Source organism: Neofelis nebulosa, chromosome 3, assembly GCF_028018385.1.
Source record: "Neofelis nebulosa isolate mNeoNeb1 chromosome 3, mNeoNeb1.pri, whole genome shotgun sequence".
NCBI classification, from domain to species: domain Eukaryota; kingdom Metazoa; phylum Chordata; class Mammalia; order Carnivora; family Felidae; genus Neofelis; species Neofelis nebulosa.
Genome location: NC_080784.1, coordinates 98,265,884 through 98,283,155, shown reverse-complemented (window position 1 = coordinate 98,283,155; position 17,272 = coordinate 98,265,884). Strand labels below are relative to the sequence as shown.

At 33.1% G+C, this 17,272-nt stretch overlaps 1 protein-coding gene across 7 annotated transcripts in view; it reads right to left on the bottom strand.

Moving 5' to 3' along the window:
- Window positions 1-17,272, bottom strand: part of MFSD8 (major facilitator superfamily domain containing 8) — a 69,903-nt gene that overhangs the window by 24,865 nt on the left and 27,766 nt on the right. For 5 of the 7 annotated variants that reach the window (XR_009259319.1, XR_009259320.1, XR_009259321.1 and 2 more), the window contains exons 6-11: window positions 15,446-15,590; window positions 14,659-14,714; window positions 10,502-10,610; window positions 8,279-8,413; window positions 4,823-4,926; window positions 4,487-4,734 (exon numbers count right to left, since the gene is read on the bottom strand). Coding sequence is in view for 4 of the 7 variants with exons in the window: in XM_058721422.1 (XP_058577405.1) it covers window positions 4,487-4,734; window positions 4,823-4,926; window positions 8,279-8,413; window positions 10,502-10,610; window positions 14,659-14,714; window positions 15,446-15,590 (797 nt within the window). In the remaining 3 variants the exon portion in view is untranslated. The remainder of the gene's footprint in view (window positions 1-4,486; window positions 4,735-4,822; window positions 4,927-8,278; window positions 8,414-10,501; window positions 10,611-14,658; window positions 14,715-15,445; window positions 15,591-17,272) is intronic. The other 2 variants (XM_058721421.1, XM_058721424.1) reach the window with 2 other exon arrangements.

Here is a 17,272-nt window from a genome sequence, read left to right as displayed (position 1 = left end):
TCTACTGAAGCCATGGAAACAATAAAATTTTTTAAATCTACCCTTTATGGCTAACATTTATTTTGTACTTACTATATTCCCAACACTCTGCTGGGTACTTTACATATATTGTTTCCAATATACACAAATTTCTGCAACTGTTATTACCCTCATTCAACAAATGTGAAAGCTGAAGCTTAGAAAATTCGAGTAACTGTCCAAAATATTTTGAAGGTTTGTTTGGCTGAATCCACTATACCACTTTCCACTATACCATAATGTCACTCTTCCAACTACTATACTCCAAACTATAACCAATACAATCTATACAAGAATGTACAGTGCAGTAACACTTTTAATATCTCCAAATTGAAAACAGCCTAACCGTCAATCAATGGTGGATTAAGTAAATATATTAAAGTGTATTTAATGAATAGAATGCTAATCAGTTGCTTAAAAGAATAAGGTCCTATATAGAGTAAGATATTATAATGAGAACATCTATATGCACTAACAAGGAAAGAAGACTATGGCTATTAAGTAAAACACTACAAGATGCAAAAAAATATTACGTACATGAGAGAAAATATATTGTTTTATTTTTTTAATTTTTTAATTTTAATTAAAAAAATTTTTTTAATGTTTATTTATTTTTGAGAGAGAGAGAGAGAGACAGAGCATGAGGGGGGAGGAGCAGAGTGAGAGGGAGACACAGAATCCAAAGCAGGGTCCAGGCTCTGAGCTGTCAGCACAGAGCCCAATGCAGGGCTCAAGCCCACAAACCGTGAGATCATGACCTGAGCCAAAGTCAGACAATTCTTTTTTTTTTTTTTTTTTAAAGGCATGAGTGCGTTCTAGGGGCATCTGGATGGCTCAGTTGGTTAAGCGTCTGACTCTTGATTTCGGCTCAGGTCATGATTTCACGTGAGCCCCACGTGGGGCTTCGAGCTAACAGCACAGAGCCTGCTTAGGATTCTCTGTCTCTTTCTCTCTGCCCCTCCCCAGCTTGCTCTCTGTCTCTCTCTCTCTCAAAAAAAAATAAAGTTAAAAAAATTTTTTTTAAGGCATGAGTGCATCCTAAAATTTGTATGGAACCAGAAAATACTCCCAAATAGCCAAAATAATGATGAAAAAGAAAAGCAAAGTGGGAGGCATCACAATTCTAGTCTTCATGTATGTATTACAAAGCTGTAATCATCAAGATAATATGGTACTAGCACAAAAACAGACACATAGATCAATGGAACAGAATAGAGAATCCAGAAATGGACCCACCACTATATGGTCAACTAATCTTTGACAGAGCAGGAAAGAATATCCAATGGAAAAGAAGACAGTCTCTTCATTAAATGGTGTTGAGAAAACTGGATGGTGACATGCAGACAAATGAAATTGGACCACGTTCTTAAACCATACATGAAAATAAATTCAAAATGGATGAAAGAACCTAAATGTGAGACAGAAAGCCACCAAAATCCTAGAGGAGAACACAGCAGCAATCTCTTTGACACCGGCCATAGCAACTTCTTACTAGACACGTATCCAGAGGCAAGGGAAGCAAAAGCAAAAATGAACTATCTGGCACTTCATCAAGAGAAAAAACTTCTGCACAGCAAAGGAAACAATCAGCAAAACTAAAAGGCAACCAATAGAATGGGAGAAGATATTTGCAAATGACATATTGGATAAAGGGCTAGTATCCCAAATCAATAGAGAACTTATCAAACTCAACACCCAAAAACCAAACAACCCAGCAAAAAAAACAGCAGAAGACATGAACAGGCATTTCTCCAAAGAAGATGTACAAATGGCTAATAGATACATGAAAAGATGCTCAATGTCACTCATCATCACAGAAATACAAATCAAAACCATAACGAGATACCACCTCACACCTGTCAGAATGGCTAAAATTAACAACTCGGGCAACAACAGATGCTGGCGAGGATGTGGAGAAAGGGGAACCCTCTCACACTGTTGGTGGGAATGCAAACTGGTGCAACCACTTTGGAGAACAGTATGAAGGTTCCTCAAAAAGTTAAAAATAGAACACCCTATACCCAGCAATTGTGCTACTAGGTATTTATCAAAAGGATACAAAAATGTTGATTTGAAGGGGCAGGTGCACCTCAGTGTTTATAGCAGCACTATCAACAATAGCCAAATTATGGAAAGACCCCAAATATCTGTGACTCATGAATGGATAACGAAGATGTGGCATATATATATACAATGGAATAGTACTCAGCCATCAAAAAGAATGAAATCTTGCCATTTGCAACAATATGGATGGAACTAGAGTGTATTATGTGACGTGAAATAAGTCAGAGAAAGACAAATACTTATGATTTCACTCATATGTGGAATTTAAGAAACAAGACAGATGAGGGGCGCCTGATTGGCTTAGTCGATTAAGCATCCAACTCTTGATTTTGCCTCAGGTCATGATCTCACAGTTCATGAGATCGAACTCTACATCGTGCTCCGTGCTGACAGCACAAAGTCTGCTTGGGATTTTCTCTCTTCCTCTCTCTCTGCTCCTCCCCTGCCCTCTCTCTCTAAAATAAATAAACTTACAAAAACAAAACAAAAAAGATGAATATTGGGGAAGGGAAAATAAAATAAGATAAAAACAGAGAGGTAGGTAAACCATAAGAGACTCTTTAACTGTAGAGAACAAACTGAGGGTTGCTGGAGGGGAGGTGGGTGGGTAGGAATGGGCTAAATGGGTGTAATGGGCATTAAGGAGGGCACTTGTGATGAGCCTGAGTATTATATGTAAGTGATGAATCACTAAATTCTACTCCTGAAACCAATACTACACTATATGTTAACTAACTTGAATTTAAATAAAAACTTAGAAGAAAAAAATAATAATTAAATAAATACTTGTAATATACAAAAAACATTTTCATAATTTTAGCTCACTAATTGTATCATTGATACTTAACACTCATTTATAAATAACTAAATACTACATACTAATAAATATCTTCCAATTAAAAAAAAAAAAGGCATGGGTCTGCATATGCTTGAATAGGTATAGAAAGATGTCTTGAGGCATACAAATGAAGTGAACAGGGGTTGACTTTAGTGTGTTGAGGCTAAGGGGAGTCTTCATTTTCTGCTATACACATTTCAAACTATTTGAATTTTTTACAACTATCATACATTGCTTTTGTTATGTGCTTTTATTCTTGGTTTTGAAAATACAATTTTATGGGTTAAAAGACTCAGAAAGTACCAAATGTCTTACCTACTATATACCTTAAAAACACAGTATTAAAAATTTTCTTTTCTCCTTGTCTTATTTCAATAGAAATACTAATTTCTGCCCTGAAAATGTAACATTATCAGTGCAATTTTTATTTTATTTTATTGTTTAAAAAAATTTTTTTTAATGTTTATTTATTTTTGAAGGAAAGACAGATAGATCATGAGTGGGGGAGGGTCAGAGAGTGAGAAAGACACAGAATCCAAAGCAGGCTCCATACTGCAAACTGTCAAGCACAGAGCCGGACATAGGGCTCAAACTCACAAGCTTTGAGGTTATGACCTGAGACGAAATCAGACGCATAACTGACTGAGCCACCCAGGCACCCCTATCAGTGTAATTTTTAAAGAGGAAAGTAGTATTTTCATTTTGTGACCATTTAAATAACTTGTACTAAAAAGAAGGGTTACATGTAAACCCCGAAAATAACCTAAATGTACTATATTTGGAAAATGAATAAATGATGGTACATAAATAAAATGGAATACAATGTATTCCATGGAATAAATGTATCCCATGTATTTAAAAATAAAAAATTTAAAAAATTAAAAAAATAAAATTAAATGTCATGGGAGAATATTTACAATATATTGTTATATTTTTTAAAAAGCAGACTATAAAATAGTAACAATGATATAATCCTGTTTTTGTGTTAAACACCCACAGACATAGATAAAAGACTAGAAGTATAATTTCACCAAAATTAATTGTCTCTGATAGTTTTCTCCATTTGGACTCTATATTTTTTCTAATTTTTATATAATGGATATGAAAATTCTTATAATAAAAATGAATTTTAAATTATACATAGCTGCTATACATGTTTAAGACTGCTGTGCTTTCATCTCTTAGTAATTGTCTCTAGGACCAGATGAAATTAAGCCTAGATCCACATTTGTCTATCAATTTTGGCTTCCTAACTTTTGCCTAGTTTAAGGATGAGTTTCAGAAATTTATGCTTCAGATATTTTTTCCTCTGAAATGATTTTGAGCTCACAATCTTGAATTCAAAACATTTTTGAGCTCTAACTTAGAGTACTCGTTGTTAAATTTCAACATACTAAGTCCTAGAAGTACTTTATAAAAGTTGGTTGTTTTTTTTTTTTTTTAATTTAAGGTGCTGAATATGATAAAAACCCACCAACTCAGCTTGTGTAAAAACAGAGAATGGTAGCAAAAAATGTACCTACAAGTATATTTCATGTGATTGCAGTATCAGGATAACTTGCTCACCTGAGGTTTTGGTCCCAGAACTTTTGAATACAACGTATAGGACGTAACATTGCAGGTTGGATAGCCTACTCCAATTAGCGTAGCTGCTGTGAGGAACTGAGCCAGATGGATCATGGGAGTGTAGAAGCACCAGGCTTGTTCAATTGGGCAACCAGTGGGTCCTTCATTGCGATCTTCTCTTGGAGACTTCCAAAGAGTAATAATAATTTCCCCAAATGTGGTATTAGGGATTGAATTATTATGTAACTCTGTAAAAACAAAATTAGTACAGTGTATTACTTACTAATTTTAAATGAATAACAGGGGCTAACATTATAGAAATAAGTATAGCTATACCTTCCCACTGTATTTTGGGAAACTGATTTCCCCAAGGTAACAAGATAAAGAAGCCAACCCATACAACGATGAGTCCTCCCAGAAGAATAGCACGCTCACCAATCCTGTTAAAGAACAGAAACTCTGTAATTTAAAAACAAAACATTATTACATAGTTTCATTACTTTTATATTTTATAAACTATGCTATAATATCTTGATGCTTTTAGTCATATACCAACTAATATGAATGCTAAATATAATTTTCCACTAAAAGGAACCAGTTGATTTCAGATCTTGGACAGAAAACGTATAAGATGAGCCTGGATAGTTTTTTCATACCAAAGAACACAGAAGCTATCAGTGGCTACTAGGTACTCTTGGTACTTGGATAAAGGTACTCTGAGCCAATTTGAAGACACTGGCCAAAACACAACAGTGCGAACAACAGAACAAATAGTAATGACAATGGATTAAAACACATGTTATAATCTATGAATTCATATTATATTAAAACAAAATCCTCTTGGTTACTTTTAGAGTATGTTTTAAATAAACTCATTATTTTAAAACTCAGTTAATAAAAGGAAACAATCATCTTGTCTTTCCTGTACAAACTGTACCTCAAGATAACCAAATAATTGGTGATAAGAAGGTTCTCTTCATAGAAAGTATTCCAAAAAATTATATAAGGACATGATAGAATTAAAATATCAACATTTTTCAATTACCTATTAATACATTAATGAACCTAGAAATGGCCAATGGTCACTAACATTATAAAAAGAGATAAACAAAATATATTTCTCCTGATACAAGCACATATTACCACCTACAAAGTATATTCTTGACAAAAAATTGAACTCAAATTTCATCAAGGTTCTAGATACAAGTACCAATTTTTCAGAAATACAGTAAACACAGGAAAATGTTAACAACAATGACAACACCACCACCACCATAAGAATTCAATCAGTGAGCTCTAAACTGTGAGAAACTATAAAGCATACATCCTGGTTTCTTGAAAACCTATAGATTAAAAGAGACTTAATTAAGAGCCTTGGAGAGCCTGGGTGGCTCAGTCGGTTAAGCACTTGGCTCAGGTCATGATCTCGTGGTTTGTGAGTTTGAGCCCTGTGTTGGGCTCTGTGCTGACAGAGCCTGGAGCCTGCTTCAGATTGTGTCTCCCTCTCTCTCTCTGTCCTTCCCCTGCTCATGCTCTGTGTCTCTCTCTCAAAAATAAAAAGAAACATTAAAAAAAAAAAAAAAAAGAAACTTAAGAGCCTGAGTCAAGTAAGCTGTGAAACAAAATAAAAAAATATGAAACAAAACAAAGTAAATTTAAAAAACATTTAAACCAGTGGAGAAAACTTGAATACTGCCTGGATATTTGATGATATTTAGAAATCACTGTTAACATTTTTAGATGTGATAATGTTGTCATCATGAACTTTTAGAGATACATACTGAAATATTTGTGGAAGATATGAAATGATATCTGGGACAGGCTTCAAAATAATCTAGGTATAGGGGATAGGGAGTGTGGAGTGGGTAGAACTATATAAATGAATCACAATTATTCAAGGATTGGTAATCATTGAAGCTGGGTAATGGATATTAGAAATTCACTACATGATGCTATCTACACCTTTGTATATGTTAGAAATTTTCCATAATAAAAAATGAAATTTACAAACAAGACCAACGACTTCCTAAAACAAAATAAACAAACAAACCCAAACACCTCACATCACCTTCAGAATACCTAGGATTCACATCTTTCCAACCTGATCTTTTCCCATTGCCATTTCTTTCCTGCTCTGGCCAAACTTGCCTTCCTGCTTTTTCCTTAAACACACAAAGCTCAGTCTTCTGGAAGAAGAGAGTTCCAGACCCCCTGCATGACTGTTTTCTGACTTTGTTGAGGTCTCTGATTGGATGTAACTTCTTCAAACATGCCTTCCTAGAGCAGTCAGTCGAAATAACACTGCCACTCTCTCTCCCAACCCTGCTCTTGCTACTCTTTATTCTCTTCCTCTGCTCCATTCTTCTTCACAGTATTTACCATTACCTGACTTCATATTTTTGTTTATTGGTTTTCCCATCCAATAGAACACAAGCTCTCTGAAGGTATGGAATTGGACAATCTGTAAGAATACCTATTTCTATAGCAAGATATAATGCATTTACTGTTATTTAATTTTGAATATAAATCTATGTCTATGTCTATATCTGTATCTTGTCCCTGCTTCTTGGCTTTATACACACAGGAATCTTCATAGTACCCCCCCATTGCACATAACCTGACACACTGAATCATGATGTGTTAATTGATTTTAGAATGTTATAAAATTCTAAAGTATCATTAAAATATTTTAAGAATAATTAAATTGTTAGGATTGCTTAAATTCATCAACGAATGTCTCATCTCGGACAACATGAATGAATTTAATTTTATACAAGCACTTCCCCCAAAGCTTGTTTTTCACGGTTGTAGCTTTACAAAATGCTTCTTTAAAATAATGGTCTATATGGGGCGCCTGGGTGGCTTAGTCGGTTGGGCGTCCAACTTCGGCTCAGGTCATGATCTCATGGTTCGTGGGTTCGAGCCCTGCATCAGGCTCTGTGCTGACAGCTCAGAGCCTGGAGCCTGCTTCAGATTCTGTGTCTCCCTCTCTCTCTGACCCTCCCCCATTCATGCTCTGTCTCTCTCTGTCTCAAAAATAAATAAACATTAAAAAAAAAAATAATGGTCTATAGTCAAAGCTACAAACAACTTTGTACAGTAACTATATTATGCTACATAAGATATTTGTCATTATGATAATATATATAAGTACTGAAGATTTGGAAGTTTTAGATAAAGAAGTTTGGCAATTTTAAGCACAATTTTCCAGACGTTAATTAACCACTAAATCCTTTCTGTTGCATAACATACATATACACACATATAATACACATAAACATATACATATACATATACATATACATATACATATACATATATACACATACATATATATACAGCAGAACAAAGTTTTATAAAATACACTTTTAGAAATACTTTAAATAAAACATAGTATACAAAAGATATATTAGAAGACAATTCACTTGGTAAAATATCTTGCTTTACTAAAGAATATACCATATGGTATAGAAATATGTGTTCCCTTAATAAACTTTAAATCTGTTTGCAAACACTCAAGTACTAAAACTAATATATAATGAGAGAAAAGCTTTATTATTTTATTTTACTAACATATTTGTTTATATTATTAGCTTTCAATGGAGAGATAACATTTGTTTACATTGTTAGCTTCTCAATGGGAGATCAGGTCGGAAAGATGTGAAGGCTTGTAGGCATTCTGAAGGTGATGTGAGGTGTTGGATTCATTCCATGTTTCCCTTTTTAAAAAAAGACTTTTTTAAAAGCGTATTTTAAAATTGAGTGAAACAAAACCAAAGACACATAACTTACTTCTTGGAAAGTAATTTAACCCCCATGAAAATAAGAATTGCCTCAACTCCAAGAGCAGCAAGTATTATTCCATCATATAATACAGCTTGTTCTCGAGTCCAGGCATACATATCCATTGTTAATGGAGTAACGATGCTAAGAAAAACAAATTATTGTTATTTATTTAAATCACAGTCATTATAAAAGTGAAATAGAAGCTTTAATGATACTGACACATTCAAGAATTTGCATCTCTTTTAGCAAAGATACCAGCTCTCTCTATAAAAATTTTTTAACACATTTAGTTGTTACATGCACAAACTACTAAGTTTGATTGTATTTTTATTTACTAATATTTATTTTAATTATATAAGTAACATATCCATATTGCAGAAAGTCTAAAAGACAGGAAAAGAAATAAACCAACCATAATTCCTACCCTTCTAACTAACTAATCATGGTTAAATTTGGTTTAAAGTGGTTTCTTTTTTATTTCATCAAAATAAGTAATAATATAATAGTAGTAATGTTATTATTATTAGGTTATTAGAAACTTGTTGGACTTTTTCTCTTCCTTAGTCTCTTTTATCACTATCTTTGAATGTATATATCTCTCTTCCTACCTCTGAATGTTGCTCTTCCTTTATTTGACTATCTGTCTCCTTCCTTGCCAAGCTTCGTTTCCTATTTTGTATCTCCTCTGTTAACTGGATGCAAAATGGAATTGAAATATATTTAAAATATTCATTATTTAAAAACAAAAGAACACCACCATTTTAAATTTTTAAATCAGAACAGCTGATGTGGAAAATGGTTTGGTGAATTCTAAATATCTTAAACATAGAATTACTATATCATCCAGCAAATCCACTTCTGGGTGTACAACCAAAAGAACTAAAAGCAGAGACTTAAACAGATACTTGTACACCAACATTCATCACGGCATCATAGCATTATTCACAATAGTCCACAGGTGGAAATAACTCAAATGTCCATCAATAGATGAATGAATAAATGAAATTGGTATATATGGACTATGGAATATTTTTTAGCCATTAAAAGGTATGAAATTCAGATACATGCTATAACAGGAATGAACATTTAAAAACATCATGCTAAGTGAAATAAGCGAGGCACAAAGGACAAAAGGAAATGTGTTGTATGATTCCATTTATATAGATACCTAGATTGGAAAAAGTAGAATAAAGGCTCCCAGGAGCTGGGTGAGGGGGAATGGGGACTTACTGCTTAATGGTATAGAGCTTCTGTTTGGAATCATGAAAAGATTCTGGAAATGGATAGGGGTTATGGTTGTACAACATTTGTGAATACACTCAATGCCACTGAATTGTATGATTAAAAATAGTTAAAATGATGTATTTTATGTTATGCACATTTTCCCACAATTTTTAAAAATGCCCCCAAAATCAAATGAACTGAAACTTTCACATATCTCAAAAATTTTAAAAATAAAAATAAACTAAAAAAAATAAAAATCAAGCAAATCTATATGTATTGGCATAAAAATGTTACAACGTATTGACAAAAGAATAAACCAAATTTTCAAATGATAATGTCACATAGTCTATGTTGATTTAATAGACACACACACATAATAGCACATATGAGTACTTACACATGTAAGTACAACTAGTACTTACAGTTGTATAGAAAAAATATTTCAAAAATTACACAATGATGTATTAGCAGTGGTTACTTCCAGGGAAAGGAATGGATATGGAAATACAGTTGCAGTGTTTAGCATATTTACACCAAGAATATATTATTTTTATAACATAATGGAAAGGCATTTTAAAAATAAAAAAGCCATATGATAACTAAAGATCAACAAAGCTTACACAAGGCAGAGATTTTGTAATATATCATACTAGTTTTTTTTTCAGGATCAGGATCAGATGTTAAATAGAGTTAACACTGCCAGGCTGAACTCCATATACATAGAGAGTTATATAGCTTAAAGTTAATTTACTCATGGCACTAAAGTTTTATAACTATATTTATCATAAAATTCCAAGAAAGGGAGGAAAGATAAAGTAATATTATAGACAGAGAATTAACTATATTCAGGTTAAAAGCATAAAATTTATGTATACTTTTTATATCATGACAAAATGTATGCCTTCCATAAAGTTTCTGAGAATATAGATAAGCCTATTAATATTGCATTAAGAAATACAGATGATTTACATAATATGATATAAATGAAGACAGAATAAAACTTACGTTTCAAAAAGGGCAAAGATAAATAGAACCACAAAAAACAGAACATTGGTGGCCAAAACAGCAACTTGATCAATATTTCCTTGGGGAAACTGAACTTCATCTGTACTTGCTATAATAAACAGGAGAAAAATTGTATTACTTAAACATCTAATTTTTCTTATGACACTAAAATAATGTAGAAACTATATGTAGCAAATTCTGTGACTAAATATTTAAAATCACTTTTAGGCTTCTAAGTGGTTTAAAAGTAACAATTTATACCATAGAAGTAATTTTTAAATGGCTTAAAATTTTTTTTTTAATTTTTATTTATTTTTGAGAGAGACAGAGCACAAGAAGGGGAGGGGCAGAGAGAGAGGGAGACACAGAATCTGAAGCAGGGTACTGGCTCTGAGCTGTCAACACAGAACAGACACAGGGCTGAACCCATGGACCACAAGATCATGACCTGAGCCGAAGTCAGACGCTTAATCGACTGAGCCACCCAGGCGCACCAAAATGGCTTTTAAAAATAACGTGAATTTTCTTCCCAGGAGATATACTTCAATTCTGTTATCTATAGGAAATACTCAGATTTTCTATTTGCTGTCTCTTGATCCAAAATAGGAATATATTTTATAAAATTCTATAAAATGAGCTCATTCTAAATATATTTGCTTTAAATTTCTACTGCAAGTTTTTTTTCTATTTTACCTAAATCTTAAATTTATGAGGATTTTTTCATAGTTTATTAAATCAGCTAGTTCTGTGATTCACTTCAGTGGATATGTATTTTGAATTTCAATGTTATGTGAAATTAGTATGAGTAAATATCCTTATACGTTATTACCACAGTTTTTAAAAAATCCTTATATTATCATGTATATTTTTGCAAGGAAATATATTTTGTAAATTACCACCAAGATTTGATGGTGCTTTTATAAATTAGGAGGAAGTGAGTGTATTGACTTACTTAAACTATGTATTAAGCTACATACTCAATATTAGTTATTCCTTATATAACTGAGAAGTGTGAAGCGAAATACACCTACTTATATACATTTGTCATGCTATTTTACAATTTACCTACTTATTCAGAGTAAACCAAACAAGTAATTCAATAATGTTTTCATTTTATGCTATCTTTAAGTGTGTATGTAACACCAGCAGAGGGCATGGGCTACTTTCCCAACATACAGTAAGTTTCTATAATTTTTCTCATAATAGCGTTTCCCTTTATATCTCAGGATTCCTGACAAGGAGTTCCTCCTCCAATAATAAATGAGACTTGGAAATAGTCTGCTATATCTGGGGACAATTAAGCACCCTGAACACTCAACAAAGAGTTATGACCTCCCTTTCTAATGGCACAAAGAAAACTGGTCACCTTTGTCCAGATCCTTTTCCGGGATAGACTCTGGTCCTTGTGGACCTTATATTCCTCGGGACAGACCTGCCTGATTCTCTGTTACCACCTTGAACCCCGTCTTTACTCCTTTGAGTTAAAAAGCAACATTGCCCCAAGTTAGACTGGAGTTTGCATCATATATGGTTAGTTTCCTGCAGCCTCTACCCAGTGCTGGCTTCAGTGGGAAAGCTCAGAAATGTTGCATCCTAGACTGTGAGGATTGACTGGGTATCAAAATTATAAGAATTTTAGGAAAAGACTACACTAATATATTGATTCAAAAACTATATAATTAGCAATTATGATCCTATCCAATGATAACATTTTTAATAATAGGGAAAAAGCAGAAATATTTTAAATATTTACTGAAAAATTAAAAAAAATTTTTTTAACATTTATTTATTTTTGAGAAGAGAGAAACAGGGCATAAGCAGGGGAGGAGACAGAAAGAGGGAGACACAGAATCTGAAACAGGATCCAGGCTCTGAGCTGTCAGCCCCCAACGCGGGGCCTGAACTCACGGACCGTGAGATCATGACCTGAGCCGAAGTCAGACACTTAACCAACTGAGCCACCCAGGCGCCCCAATATTTACTGAAATTTAAAAATGATTTCTGTTTTAGAAATTATTTTGAAGTACCTAGAAATATTATGAAAGAAAATAGATCTGGTCTTTCTAAACTCTCATTTGTGCTTTCGGGCAGTGTTGTGCAATAGAACTCTGACATGATGGAAATGTTCTTTCTCTGTGCTGTCCAAACAGCCACTAGCCACAGACCCGTAATTAAACACTTACAGTGTTACTAGTGTGACTGAGGAATTTCTTCAATGTAATTTAGCTTAATTTAAATTTAAATAGCCAAATGTGGCTGGCAGCCACCATATTAGACAGTATAGTTCCAAATCTTTGCTATGGTCCTTAGACCAGTAGCATCAGCTCCCATGATAGCTTACTATAAATGTAGATTCTCAGAATCTCACAAGGTTTGCCAGATTTAGTAAATAAAAATACAGGATACTCAGTTAAGTTTGAATTTGTGATAAACAATAATTTTAAGTATTTTCCATGCAAAATTTGAAATTTAAATATAAGAATGTCCCATGAAATATTTGAGGCATATCTATACTAAAAGATTATTTGTTCTTATCTGAAATCCAAAATTACCCAGCCGGGACATATTTATACTAAAAAAGTATTCAAATTCTCCTGGGCATCCTGTATTTAATCTGACAACCCACTTAACCCCCACCAAGGCCTACTGAATCAGAACCCATTTTAACAAGGTTTCCAGGTGTTTTTGAAGCACATTAAACTCCATGAAGTCCTAATCGATATTGCTACCCCCTTCCAACTTCTGAAAGATTTTGTTTCTTACGTATCTTTCTCAGCACCTCAAACTCACCCTCCTTAACTTACTCATTCCTTTTACCTGATAGGTCTTTTAAGTTAGTACCCTATTTTTCACCTTAAAAAAAAAAAGCGGCTTATACCCCCTGCGGGCATTTCCTCACCATTCTTTCTTTTCTTTCATTTTTTATTTTGAAAAATATGAAATATATATTCAGCCCCTATATTCAACAATATTTTGTCACACTTGATGCATGTACCCCTCCCTTCCCTTTTTTCTTTCACTCTCTCTTTGTTGCTGTCGTGTTTTTCACTGGCTTACTCTGAAATTTGTATCTCTAGCTTTGATCTCTGAAGCCAAAATTACAAATGCCTCTGGCATTTTCTCACTGTTCTAGTGTAGCAGTATATTTAGCTTGATTCAAACTGAAATCATTTTCTCTGTTCAGCCAATGTCCTTTCCTAAATTCTTGTTCTCTCCCATTCTTTCACTTATCTAGACTCAAAACCTGACAGACATCTTCAACAACTCCCTCTATTCCTTAATAATTCCTATCCAATCTATCAAGAATCTTAATTTTTTTTTCTTCAAAAACTCATAGCTGTCTCTTTTTCATTCTTAGTTGCTGCCCTAGTTCAGGCCTTCACACATCTGGACTAGTCTCACCTGAAATCTGACTACTCTCATACTTCTCCTTTTTCTCAAAAAGTTACTAACATTCTTCACCAGTCTGCTCTCTACCCTACTTTCAACTTTCCTTCCACTAGTTTTGTTGTGAAAATTAAATAAAATGGCTATAGAAGATACTACGTCTTTTCCACAACTTTTCTAATATTTAAAACTCCCAGGAACAAACTCCTTAAAGGCAAGAACTGAGTTGCAATCTTTTGTACAGAGGGGGACACTCCCCATGGAGAATATAATTAGTACTTAAATAAGAGTTTACTTAGGAAGACATATCTACTGACCAGATTGGTTACTTACTTCTAAGTCAGAGAAAGATCTAAGGGATGAAAATGTACATTTGTAGCGTGTACCAAAAGAATAAAAATACAAAAGAGAAACCTATTTCCATGATTAAGGGAGCAAAGAAATGCTTGAAACAGAAAGATACATTTTATAGGAACGTTACAGAAATCATTCCAAAGAACTGTAGGGTTTTAGGATACTGGCTCTTTGCAAAGAAGATGAAGTGATTTTTAGCAATGCTTTTAATCTTGCCAGCCATGAACACCAAATAACTGATCTGGGAAGGCCTTTTAAAAAAATTATTAATTGAGGTAACTTTTAACTTTGAAGATCCTACCCCAATCACCCATTGTACTGTTTTCAGAAGCAAATCCAAGTAAATACCAAACAGACAGAATAATCGGAAACACTTTGATAATGTTATAGTAATTTAGCCAAAAGGGTCATAGTACCTTCTTCAAAATTAACATTTTTACACTGTCGTCCTGAGTCATCCACACGATGTTCTCTTAAAAAGAAAAACATAAATATTGCATCTATGAAAGACTTACTACGATAGACAAATGGCTTTAATTTATTAGTAGCCTTCTTTATTTTTTCACATTCTGATATAGTTTCTTTTGCTAACTGCTAAGTAATGAAATTATTACCAATGAGGTACAACCAACAAAATTTAAAAGATACAAGTTATAATTCTTATTATCTTATCATATAAAATGAAGCATAATATTCAATCCAATATTCATCCAAAAGCATACATGGACTACCTTAATAAATATTTAAAGTTTTCCGGTGATTTTAAACATTTGTTATAAACATTTTTGGGGCCTTCAATAAAGCACTCCAAAGAAACATAAAGTAATAAAACTTCTGTAGTTTTATAAAATTTCTTCTAGTAAATAAAAGCTATAAGTAACTTTTGTATTTAAGGTTGATACCAATCATTAATCTACTTAAAACTGTGCTTTCATGCCATTCCCGTACTTAGAAACCTACAGTTAGTAAGTCAAGACCAAACTTTGAATCTTCAAAGACTTTATAATCTAGTCTCATTTATCAGATTGCCTATTATTTCAGTTACAAGTACTATATGCATTAGCTGATCAAAAAACATGAACACAACTATAGACATCAAAAACCAAATAAAGACTTCATAGGAATAATTATCTTCCAATAATGATCATGCTTATTTAATTTCACAATCTACACAAGTAGTTTTATAATTTCTATCTGATTTACCTTAATAGAGAAAGGATCAGAATAATATTTAAAACTCCCAGGAATGCGCCAAGTAAAACTGGTGCTGTGTACATATTTATCTGCAGCTTAATGGCATCCCATGTCACGCCCTTTTCTCCAATGAGTGCAAAACAAGTCTGAAAAACTTAATAAAATATAAAATAAAATGTATACAGATAAATTATTATGTGGGAGGCAAGGGCTAAAAAAATGTGAAAGACATTTACTACAAAATTGGAAGCAACTTTGTGGAATCTCACATCTATATCACACATCTCAATAGAGGCAAGGGAACAAAATATTTACTCTTTTTCTGTATAAAGCATAGATATTCACATAGTCCATAAAAGATACAATTGATCTGTGGAATTAGGAAAAAAATGTCTAAAAAAGCTCCTTAATGGGACATTAATGAGAAAAAGATTCAGAAACACTGATATACATTCACAAAGAATTATATCTAAAGCAATTTGTCAGTATCTTCCTATTTAAAAATCTCCACAGAAAATTTAAATCATCCAATTTCTTCCATATAAAATTACAATTTAATTATAAGGAGTAGAATGTCACATGTTAAGTCAATATTTCAAATCATCATTGTGTATATGGTATTTAAATCATGTATATTTTTAAATTTGGATCTGTGGCAAAAATCAGCTTGGAAGAGAACTGGTTTGCTTTCCTGATTTAGATTTTATATCTGGCTCTTCCAATAATTTGCAACCTTAAGGTAAGGATGAAGTAAGACATTACACATAAAACACTTAGAACAGCATCTAACAATAGTAGACATTCAATAAATGCTAGTGCTGTTAATGTGGTCATTACAGGAAAGCCCATCTAATCTTTTTCAGGCCTACATTTACTCATCTAAAGATAATACAAAATATTTAAATGAGATAATCTTTCTTTTTGATTATTTCTTTTATTCTCAGGTTGAAAATGTGGCAAATCAATGAACAAGGTGATATAAATTTTAGTGCTGGTCTTTTTTTTTCTAATTCCCTGTCTGCCTTTGAAATAGCTAATACTGTCTCTGAACCTCCATTTTCTTGGCTCTGAAATAAAGGGGGTTAAGCTAAATAATTTCTTAAGCCATTCCTGGTTCTAAAATGCTATGAGATCTATTATATGCCTCTACCTCTTTTATTTTATCATTATTTAATCTCCAAAATACTTCTTATGTATTTACCGAGAACATATACCAGGTGTATACCAGGTTCTGTGCTAGATACTGAGGTGCTGACAGCTCAGAGCCTGGAGCCTGCTTTGGATTCTATGTGTCCCTCTCTCTTTGCCTCTCCCCTGTCTGTGCTATCTCTGTCTCTCTGTCTCTCTCTCAAGAATAAACATTAAAAAAAATTTTAAAGAAAGTAATGGAAAAAGGGGTGAGGGTAGGATATTAATGATAAAGTAAATGGAAATGGATTCAAAGTGATGGTATTCATAACTGTAATATTCAAAGCATGAACCAATTATATGATTTTTCAATGTTTTTCTTCTTTAAAAATTTTTAAGGTTTTTAAAAATTTATATTTGAGAGAGACAGAGAGAAGGGGTGGGGAGAGAGGCAGAGAAAGAGAGATAGAAAATCCCAAGCAGGCTCTGCAACTCACAAACTGTGAGATCATGACATGAGCTGAAACCAAGAGTCGGATGCTTAACCAACTGAGCCACACAGGTGTCCCTTCAATGTTTTTCTAAGCATAAAAATTACTAATTTATCTAATAGCAAAAACTTACTTGTCCTGGGGAAGTATTAAATCTTATTAATATTGTTTTACTCAGCTAAAGGATGGAGGCTTTGAAGAACAGTCTTTCAGTAGT